Here is an 11756-nt window from a genome sequence, read left to right on the forward strand (position 1 = left end):
AGAGCTCCAAAAGCCTCTGGGGCAGGCAAGGAGGAAAGGGGGAGGTCAATAGGGTAAAAAGGGTCAAATATGTCGTGACAGAAAGAAATCTAACTATGAGAGGTGAACATACAATGCAATATATATATATGCTTTAATGTTAAATTATACACCTCTCAAACTTACGATTTCATTAACCAATGTCACACAAAAAAATAAATAAATTTAAAAAAATAAAATAAATATAAAACTATTAATAACAGACTACCAGATTACACTAAAAGAAAATAAAACCTACATGCTATTTATAAAGAAATCCTCTAAACGAATAATAAATATTAAAAAAGAATGGAAAAGATAAAATTATACACAAAATAAAGAAAAGGGACAAAAAAATAAATAAATTTAAAAAAATAAAATAAATATAAAACTATTAATAACAGACTACCAGATTACACTAAAAGAAAATAAAACCTACATGCTATTTATAAAGAAATCCTCTAAACGAATAATAAATATTAAAAAAGAATGGAAAAGATAAAATTATACACAAAATAAAGAAAAGGCTAGGGTTTTAATACAGTGTCATACAGAGGAGAATTTAAGGTTAAAAGCACTGAATGAGGTAAAAATAAAGATACTATTATCAAAAAATATAATCTTATAAATAAGCTTATAACAGCCATAATCTTGTATGCATTAACCATAGCAGAGAAGTACATAGAGAAAACTCCTGAAGGTGCAAAATTAATTTGCTAAAAATTCAAGAAAAATTGGAGACTTCGATTTTTTCTAGAATACATCTAGTAGATAAAAGTGATCACAGAGAAATTTAATAATGCAATAAATAGCTTGAAGTAATAGCTATTTAAAACTAAACATTCCATAGGAAAGCATTTAGTTTTCATATGTCCATGAAACACATATATTAATATATGTTTTATTAAACATTCAGAAGTTTTAGATTTTTCAGACTAAATTCTCATTATAATCCTATAAAATTAGAAATAAAAAGTAAATGAGGAGTGAGGTCAGGGAAGATGGCAGAAAATACTGGGATTCTGTCTTTCTACCTAGGCAACTGTACTGGACTCAGAAATCTTAAGTAACTATTTTAGAATTCTGGAGTCTATTTCAACACAGTTACCAGGGAAAACCTTTTCTCTAGTAAAGTACAGTAATGTAACAGGATAAAACAAGATATTCCATGCAAACAGTAACCAAAAGAGAGCTGGAGTGGCTATGATAATATCAGACAAAATAGACTTTATATCAGAAAAGATTACAAGATATAAAAAAAGGACATTATACTTTAGTAAAGGGTTTGATATAGGAAGAAGATAAAACAATTATAAACACTTATGCACCTAAAAACAGACTCTCAAAACATATGAGAAAAAAATTAACAGAACTAAAAGGAGAAACAGTCAGTTCTACAATGCTAGTTGGAGAGTTCAATACTTCACATTCAATTATGGACAGAATAAGCAGTTAGAAGTAAATAAGGAAAAAAAGGACCTGAATGACAAAATTAGCCAATCAGATCTAAGAGACATAACAATAGAATATACATGTTTCTCAAGGGTACATGGAACTTTCTCAAGGATAGACCATCATGATAAGCCAAAAAACAAGTCTCAATAATTATATAAAAAGACAGATATCATACAAAGTATCTTCCACAACCATAACAGTAGGAAGTTAGAAATCAGTAAGAAAAAAAAGGAAAATCCATCAAAATGTACAAATAATACACTTATAAACAACCAATGAGTCAGAGAAAAATCACAAAAGAAATTAGAAAATACTTAGATGAATGAAAACTGAAACACAACATACCAAAACTTATTGAATGCAGTGAAAGCACTGCTGCTCAGGGAATTTTACAGCTGTCGATGCCTATATTAAAAAGAAGAAAGATCACAAATCAATAATCTAACTTTATACCTTAAGAAACTAAAATAGAAGAGGAAACTAAACCCAGAGCTAGCAAAGGAAGGAAATAATAAAGAATGCATTGGAAATAAACAAAATAGAGAAAAATCAATGAAACCAAAAGTTAGTTCTTTTGAGATCAGCAAAATTGACAAAAATTAGCTAGCAAAGAAGAGATGTAAATAATTACAATCAGAGGACAAGTGGGGCCATTATACCAACTTTACAGAGATAAAAAGGATTATAAGACTCCATAAACAACTGTAGGCCAACAAATTAGATAACCTAGAAAGACTAATTTCTTGAATACCCAAATCACCTAAACTAACTAAAAAGAAACAGAATCTCAACAGAACAAGTAAACATTAAATCAGTAATCAAACACCTCCCAACAAAGAAAACTCCTGGATCAGATGGCTTCACCAGTGAATTCTACCAAATGTTTAAAGAATTAACACTAATCCTTCCGAAAATCTTTTTTAAAAAATAGAGGAGGAAGGAACACTTCCCTAACACTGTTTTAAGGCCACAATTACTGTTACCAAAGCCAGAAAAAAGACATCATGAGAAAATTACAAACCAAAATTCCTTATGACTATAGATGAAAAAAATCCTCAAAATTTAGCAAATCAAATCTAATAGAAAGGAATATGATTTATGAATATGATTATTCACCATAACCAAGTAAGAGATAACCAAGAATGCAGGGGTGGTTAACATAAGAAATCAATGGTGACAGAAGGAAATTTAACTTTGGGTGGTGAACACACAATGCAATACACATATGATGTATTAAGTGAAATGTACACTTGAAACCTATGTTTTTATTAACCAATGTCACCCCAATAAATTTAAAATAAATAAATTGATGTAGTATACATTAATAGGAGAAAAGGGAAAAAATATATATAATCATCTTAAATGATGCAAAAAGTGCATCTGACAAAATCCAACACCCTTTCCTAATAAACTCTGAGAAAACTAGAACAGAGGAAAAATTCCCAAACCTGATAAAAGCATTTTTTTTAAAACCCACAGCTAACATCATACTGAATGGTGAACCCAAGTATCTCTGATGGATGAATGGATAAGCAAAATGAAGTATATATGTACAACAAAATATTAGTCAGCTAAAAAGGAAATTCTGAAATATGCTATAACATGGACGAACTTTAAGGATATTATATTAAGTGAAATAAGCCAATCACTAAAAGACAAATACTGTATGATTCCATCTATATGAGGTTACCTATAGTACTCAAATTCATAGACACAGAAAATAGAATGGTAGCTGCCAACATGCTGGGGGGAACAGAGAAATAGCAATTTATTTAATAGGTAGAGTTTCGGTTTTGCAAGAGTTCTGGAGATTGCGGCACAATGGGAATATTCTTACCACTACTGAACTGCATAATTAAAAGTGGTTAACAGTAAATTCTTATACATGTTTTACCACAATTAAAATTAATATATTTAAAACATAAAAAATAGACACAGAATAATGCAAAAAGCATTATTTTTAAAAAAGCAAGCATTATTTTAATAAATATTGGGAAAGTGGGTATCAGTGGGAAAATTAATCCATATGCAAAGCTTACACCATTGTTCATAAAACTGTAATATTAATGCCAGAGCGGGGAAAAGCAATTTCTGACCACTACAGAAACAGAGCAGAGAGAACAATGATGGGTTGGAGGTAAGTGAAAAATGTTTAGGGAATAAGAGGTAATAAAAGACATATTTAGAAGAAAACCAAAATGGGGGAATTATGAAAGAGACAAAAATTTTATGATCCAAATTATATATAAAAAATTTATACAAATATGAAATTGATACCTAAAATCTCCAATTTTTCCCCCATTTTTCTTCTTTTCAGGTAAGAAGACATTTTCATACCAGATGGCACCAGTGTTCCTGCAACTCCCACCATTTACATTACTTTGGTGGGGAAAAAACAATTTCTTATATACAGAAACATTACAACAAACAAGTAATCTAGTAGCTTGCATTACTGAGTTCCTTAGATGCCATTCACTAAGAAAAATGGGCTGCAAACCTTGCCAAATTAAGGACACAATATCGTTACCTCATGGTAACACAAACAACACGACCTTAAAATATGGGAAAAATAAGAAATTTAATAAAATAATGTAACATTTTTTATGACTGACCTACAGGTAGGGATTTTCCCCCATCCAAGCAATAAAGCTTTGATGAATGTGTTTACTCCACACTGTCCTGAACCTTGGCTGCCAGAAGCCAGTGCTCGCAGTTCCTCCACACTTACTGCCTTCCTCTCAACCACTGCTGAGGGCCTCAGGGCTTCGCCTTCAGAGAGCCTGGACATTCCTACAGATCCTGGCTATTTTATGGATTAAATACTTTTTTAGAAGAACTAAAAATGGATCATCAGAAATTATGTTTTTACTTACACAGAAAAATTTCCAAACTTCAGAAAACTTTTAGAATGTAAGCTGGTCAAAGCCTGAGGACTTCCTTCAAGAGGTATGATGAGCTTCAACACCCAGGATGCCACCTTACTTTACAGTTATCTAAGTATTTCTTGTATTTTCTGACTAAGTTCATGAAAGGAGATTATCTTTGTATGGCCTACTACACTAAGCACCATATCTATGACTGCAAAGGTACTGATAATTCTTTTTGTTGAAATACCTGACTGACCAAGATTCCCAGCAATTTATGAGTACTAAACAATATTAAAACTATTGTTTTTAGTGACAAATAGTCACTAATTAGAAAAATAACTACTATAACAAAATTAAATGATTCTTAACCCAAAATTAAATGGCTACAGATAGACATTTATAAAATTCATCAACTATCACATTTTAAGATTAATAGACGCCATCTCCCTTTTATTTCCTGATTTGCTACCTCTAATCAGCTGATGGCTAGATGTCTGTTAACTAAATACATTAGAATTATAACTATATTCTTAGGTATACATATGACCAACATCTGTCCTAGGAAGAAAACCCACTGACTACAAACTCCTGTTCTGGTTACCTGATGGGAGGGGCCTTTTGCTGTATTTTTATGTCTACTGGCTCCTGTAATGAGTAACAATTCTTGAAGCTGCTAAACATACAACTTAAGGACAAGTAAAATATTCCTATATAGAATAAAGTACTATATTGTAAAAAACAATCACTATAATAGCAATTCAGACAAATTAATGTACTCTAGAGTTACTGAAAAGTAACTAAGGTTTTGACCTGTGACTGGAAAGATTATAATCTTAATTAGGAAAGGAGAGGAGAAAAAAAGTAGGAACAGGGATTTGTAGAATATACAAAATAATGTACAATATTAACATGGGGAAGATCATAAAGCATTTAAAGGATTACTAATTTTAAAGAGACACAGAATACACACACACAGAGGAATAAAAAATACACACACACACACACACACATACACATACACACGCACGCACACACACACACACACACACACACACACTATTATCTTATTAACCTGGTGCTGACAAATAACAGAATGATAAAAATACTGTAGACAGGACAAGAAATCAGACATGTAGTAGTAAGTATCTTGAACAGGAATAAGTCTAAGCACAGTCTTGAGGATATATTGACAGGATTTAGGTCTTCTGAGCTTCATCACTTTTAAAATAACAACCCCATTATCACTCGCTACTTTAATAATACACTCAAAGGGATTACTCTGAGGATAAAACAACTGTCTCTATATATACAAGCACACACACTCCCTCTAAATTAAAAACCATCATACAATCCTGAGGCATACACTGCTTTTTAAAAAGGGATAAGAGTCAGAAATGACTACCAAGTTTCAAGCAAAGGAATAATGGGGTGCCATTAAAAAATAGAGAAAAAAATGAAATAATTAAAAATGAACATGCCTGAGCAAGGTTAAAGATGATCTGTTTGTTTTTTTATTTAAGGTGTCAACACTGAGCTGAAGAACTTTTCAAATGAATGATCTAAATGCAAGTCATTAAATATTTAAGAAAATATATTCAATTATATATTAAATACAATCTTAGTGATATCAAAGATACATACATACAAACACACAGAGGATTTTTTTGTTTTCTACATTTTTCACGAAGTCAATAATTGTTTCTTTGAAAACAACTATCATACAAAAACCTATCTTTTCATAGAAAATTTAAAGAAAATGCATATAAACTTACGCTTCCGCAATGTAGAACAGTACCCTTTGAAATTTCTGCCCTTTCTTTCTCTTTTTCAATTTTCCAGGTACTAGAGAAAAATGGTAATGCACCATCTATATACCTTCTACTATCAGAATTACCTAAAATATAAGAAAAATAATGGAGCAATGTCAAAGTTTCAGTAATCTAATGTAATAACTGCTTCTTGCTATTCAAATTATTTTATGCAAACCTAATATTTAGTATTCTTGACAAATATACCAATTTGCATACAAGAGAAAATAACCATCAGTATGAGGCAACAGTAAACATGACAAACTGTTACTATACAGAGCACTCATTTCTAATTCTCAAATGTCTGATCAGAGCACGATCATTTGTAATATACAAATACAGATTATAATATTTCTAATAATACCAATGTACTCAGGTATTATTAAAAGCTGTTTTGAAACATTTTAGGCTTTTTCATGATTTGAGGGGATAGAAGGGTTAATACGTGTTAAATCATAAAAAGAATTTTTTTAAAAAAATGCAAAATTAAATAGAGTTTAAAAACAAAGGAATCATATTTCAATACATACTGGTCCCAGGTAGACAAACAACATGGTCTTCCTCAGACTCTCTGTGGGTTGTTTCAGAATTTCCCGAAGAGTGTGAGCCATGGGAAATCAGACAGTTGATATTTTCTGACTGAGATTTATAGTTTAAACTATAGTTTTCATTTGCCTGTCAAAAGAATATCTTGGCTTTATTAATTTTTTAAGTCAAAAACAAACATTTTGAGAGGGAAAACATGGAGAGCAGAGAAAGTCTTTTGTATAGAAGGATGCCAACTAGTTAATGTAGAAGGAAACGGACAAATCACCATTGTAACCACCAATGTGATCGTTATTTCTGGAAAGCCTCAGCAATGATACTAAACCCAGTTCATGAAAGGTTGCTGGAGAATCAGATGTTCACAGGACCTTGATGTATCATCCCACAGATGACTTACTGATAACAAAGGGGTAAAGAAAGGCACCTTTGCAATAAGATATCTGGCTGACACCATGTTAACCAAGATAATCAAACACACCATCACCAATAATGGGACAAACAGACTTATATGTCTCCAGACATGATGCAATGAGAAGTACACAACATCACCTACATTTAATCTGTTCATGAGAAAAATGTTTAAACTGAATTCTTGACCAAATGTTTAATCTAGCAGGAGGGAGAAAACTGATCAGCTATATCTAGCTTATGGGTCATTTTACAAAACAGGCCTAGATTTTATAAAAGGTTTAATGACATAAAAAAAACTACTCCAAACTGAAAGAATAAAGAGACATGACAACGAAATTCAAGTGTAATTCCTGATTAAATCATGAACCAAAAACAATAAAAGGACATTTTGGAGACAACTGGGTAAATCTGAATATGGACTGCATATTAATATGAATTAATGTGTCAAAGTTAGATAACAGAATTATGATTATGTAGGAAAATGTCCTTATTCACAGGAGATAAATACTGAAGTATCAGAGTAAAATGTCAAAATCTGCAACTCACTTTCAAATGATTCAGGAATGAAGTACTCATGGAGGGACAAAGAAAATGCAAAGATGGCAAAATGTTAACAACTGGTCAATCTGGATGAGGGGTATACAGATGTTCATTATACTATTACTTAATTTTTCTGTAGGTGAGGAAAAGAGGAAGCAGGAAAGATCTTTCTCATCATTTTATATTAGGGAAAAAGAGTCCCAAGAAAGCCAAAAGCTTAAGTTTTATGTTACTATCCAATGAGACCAGTAATAATTTTTTTAATGTCAAATTTCTGAAAAACCGTAACAACTGAAACATACCTGACCAGTATCACTTGTAGGTAACTTAAAATCTTTTTCTGGAGGTTCCTGTCCTTCTAGGTCTTCATATATCATTCCTGGAATTGCCAGTTGCTCAAAATAAGCCTCCAAATGATCATCATAAAACTCTTCATCATCAATATCATCATCTATTGGTAAATAGAAAAAAATATAGAACAGGCTTTAAAGCAGCGACTGAACTATAATCAAAGGCTGATAAAACATATAAGTCATGCAATTTTGTTTTAACATATGACATGAGAAAAATAATTTCGGTCTATAAATCATTATGAGTATTCCAATACAAATTAAATATGGAAATTAAAAAATTCTTTGATAGGACAGGACAAAAATAAATCTTGTCGTACATGGTAAGTTAGGATATAAGAAACATGGCATCAAAGATCAGTGGAAAAAATGGCAGATTATTCAGAAAATGGAGTGGCAAATGGTAACTTTCAAAAAAAAAGGATAGATAAACCCAACATAAAAGTAAAAATAAATTCTAGCAGAATTAGTAAATGTAAAATGAAACTTCAAATATCTGATCTTGAGAAAGAAGGAACTAAAGAAAAATGATATAACAAAGTTGAACACTGATAATTATGATTAAAAAATGTTCAACCTCCAAAACCAAAAAGTTACAAAAAAATAAACAACACTAGTAGTGGTTTTTAATGTTTTGACACCCAACCCAGCAGGGGCAAGCAAGATAAAACTAGAACTCTCAATCACTAGCAATGGTATTGTAAGTTATCATTGCCTTTTCAAGAGGATAATTTTGCTATCAATATTAAAAGCCTTAAAAATGCTCATAACCTTTGACTTAGCTATTTTGCCTCTAAGAATCTAGCCTACTAAAACAAAGATCTATATAAATTCAAATCAATAATTCCTTATCCATAATTCCACCATCAAAAAATATCTAAAACCTCTGGCAGCAAAACCTGTTCTGAATTTATTTATATTTATCCCACTCAGCCCAAGAGCCTGGCCTTCAAAGCCATGGAAAATTTGCTACCTGCCTACTTCTGGGTTTGTTCCCCAATTCAGCCTCCTACAGGTGCTGTAAACATGCAACACAAAACCACTGGCTATTTCCAAATCATGGTCTATACGCCACACAACACACCACCATTAAAGACCTCTGCTGAAACTGTTTCTGTTTCCTGAAATGTACTTCTCTGCCCTTATCTATGTTAAGGCCTATCACAGGCCTTTTCAAGAAAGAGGACAAATTGTATCCTCTTTCAATAAAGCTTCACAGATAGCTTCCTCATTCAGAATTTGTCACCTTCCTATGATTCCTGCACAATTTGTTCTGTTAAGATATACTTAATACAGCTGAAGGTTTAGTTATACATCTCTTTTCTCACTTAGCAGGTCTTTTAGGGAGCAGAGGCTAAATATTTCATTGTCCCCCCAATTTCTTAACATAGTGCTTTATTCTGAGTGGAACCTAGGGTGACTACTTTGTACCCTTATGATACTAAACTAAGGAATGAGCATAATTATATCAAGATACATAGAAATAAGTTTTAAAAATTCTATCACTTAACAGAATTGGCCATTTGAGTGCTGGAAGGTAGGAGGTAAAGAAACAATAAGCTGGCGTATGAACTACTACAACCAAGAACAGAAAGTCGTGGAGTGGCAAGGTAAGGGCTAGGAAAACACAAGTTACTTTACTTTACAGTACCAGAAGAATCTTCCAAGCTTGTCAGTGACATAAGTTTCTCATTTTCTAGTAAACTAGTATGGCTTAAGTCATTGTTTAAATTCTTGTCTTCAAAATGTTTTCCAGCATCAGGAACAAAAATCTATGAGAAATATAATGCATGTAAGAGAAGCACACTCACTGCTTTGCAGACCATAGCACAATGCTGCAGAAAGGACTGCCAATGTGCTCTGTGTGTGTAATTCACAATTTAGGCAATGAAATGCTAATTGTTTTATATGTGTCAATAACTTTCTTCCTCTCTTGATGTCACCTCCCTCCCCTGACCCACCCAATGAGACATCCTTAAAATTTAAGGTCTCAAATTATACACACACTTGGAAGCCCTAGCAATATAGATGGTATACTAATACATAACTGAATTTGAGCAACACAAAGCTTGTGGTAGGAAATGAAGATAATAGCAAAGTTGAGCTTGGCACCTCCATCGGAACAATTGGTTTCTCTGCTCCTCAACCCAGAACCATATAACCCTAAGAGCACACAGCAGTCTGCTAAGGACATTCTGGCCCTGAACACCACATTTCCTTCTAAATGTTGATCTTATATCAAACATTACCATCTTAACAATTAGACTGCAAAATGCACACTAATTTTTAAGATAAAAACCTGGGCTCTCAATGCAATTATATACTTGTAGAGGGCAGTGCTGAGTTATTCTCATAAAGATCTAATGTGCCAGAGTCTAATGTTGTGGAATATAAGCCCTGTGCATTGAAATTTTTCCTCATAAAAAACTGGGGGAAAATCTGTATGACAAAGAACAATATGTAAAACACCTCTGCCTTTTTGGTCACAAATGCTGAGAACTCCATTCATTCTGCTATGCTTGGTGCCTTACACATGAGCCAACTGAACTAGAGAGATACTGGAAAACATCTCTAGTCTGCTAAAGTGGTGTAGCTCTTACAGTTTAGATGCTGAGACCTAACAAAACATACTTCTTTCACTGTTTTGACTACTGAGACAAAGCCAAATTAAAAGTCAAATACAGTAGTAGCTGGCTCTGGTCTAAGTTTTTTAATACATTTATTTTCCTTCTGCTCTCATCCTCTTTTCCTCAAGTATCTCATGTTTCTATACTTGTTCTGTTACTTTCCCGTTTTATGGTCCCTCTTCTTTTTAATCAATGATTTCTAATATTTTTCGGAAGTCAATTCTTCAACCATCTTAAGAAAATAAATTACCTATCAAAGGGAAGAACTGTTCTCTCTCTTTAGAAACCACTTTTCTCTAAACAGTTGAAGAAATCATGCTTTCAAACTCAATTTCAATTTGACCATATCTGAACTTCCTATAAAAAGCACTTCTCACACTTGAAAGTTAATAGTGGTTATACCCAAGGAGCAAGTTTATGGAGCAGGGGTCAACAAACATTTTCTGTAAAGGACCAGATAGTATATTTCAGGGTTTGCCAGCATAGCTTCCGTCACAACTTCTCAACTCAACTGTTGTAGCTATATACAACGTAGAAACAAATAAGCATGGCTGTGTTCCAATATAACTTTAAAAAAGCAGGCAGCAGGCTGGATTTGGACAATGAGCTACAGTTTGCCAACCCTTGGCATAGGGAAATAACTTAAATGCTTTTGTAACCGTTTTATAAAAATTATCTTATAAGTTTTTATGAAAGTAAAACCAAAATCACATCTCCTTTTTATAAGTTCTAAAAATACTTAGTTTATATGTTTTAAACAAGTCTTACAGATATGAGATTATAGGCCTAAAATCCCAGTTCACTGTTTATGCTAGACAAACTGTTTATCTGCTCAGCGTCCCTTCCTCTGAAGAGCCCATCTTTTTATTTCATGTGGTCCTGGTGGGGTTGTCAGTCATATTGCTCGATCTGTGCATATATAGACACAGATGCACATATACACACGCACACACACACACATACAAAGTAAACATAAGATGCAACTCATAAATCAGTGTTTTATCCCAACTCATCCCTTGGCTCAGTGATTTGCATAGGGGAGGACATATGACCCAAGTGAGCTCATTAAACTTATTCTCCTTTTTTTTTTTTTAACTTATCCCAAGAAAAACCATGCTTTTCTTTTTTGATCAC

General features: G+C 32.6%; 1 protein-coding gene across 17 annotated transcripts in view; it reads right to left on the reverse strand.

The window, feature by feature from the left end:
• CEP192 (centrosomal protein 192) overlaps window positions 1-11756 on the reverse strand; it is a 138291-nt gene that overhangs the window by 105968 nt on the left and 20567 nt on the right. For 14 of the 17 annotated variants that reach the window (XR_003045514.1, XM_015587238.2, XM_025044889.1 and 11 more), the window contains 4 exons: window positions 9647-9767; window positions 7948-8096; window positions 6679-6823; window positions 6113-6234 (listed from right to left, as the gene is read on the reverse strand). Coding sequence is in view for 16 of the 17 variants with exons in the window: in XM_015587238.2 (XP_015442724.1) it covers window positions 6113-6234; window positions 6679-6823; window positions 7948-8096; window positions 9647-9767 (537 nt within the window). In the remaining variant the exon portion in view is untranslated. Of the gene's footprint in view, window positions 1-6112; window positions 6235-6678; window positions 6824-7947; window positions 8097-9636; window positions 9768-11756 lie in introns of those variants that run through there. The other 3 variants (XM_015587243.2, XM_025044893.1, XM_025044894.1) reach the window with 2 other exon arrangements.

This window comes from Pteropus alecto, unplaced genomic scaffold, assembly GCF_000325575.1.
Source record: "Pteropus alecto unplaced genomic scaffold, ASM32557v1 scaffold233, whole genome shotgun sequence".
NCBI classification, from domain to species: Eukaryota; Metazoa; Chordata; class Mammalia; order Chiroptera; family Pteropodidae; genus Pteropus; species Pteropus alecto.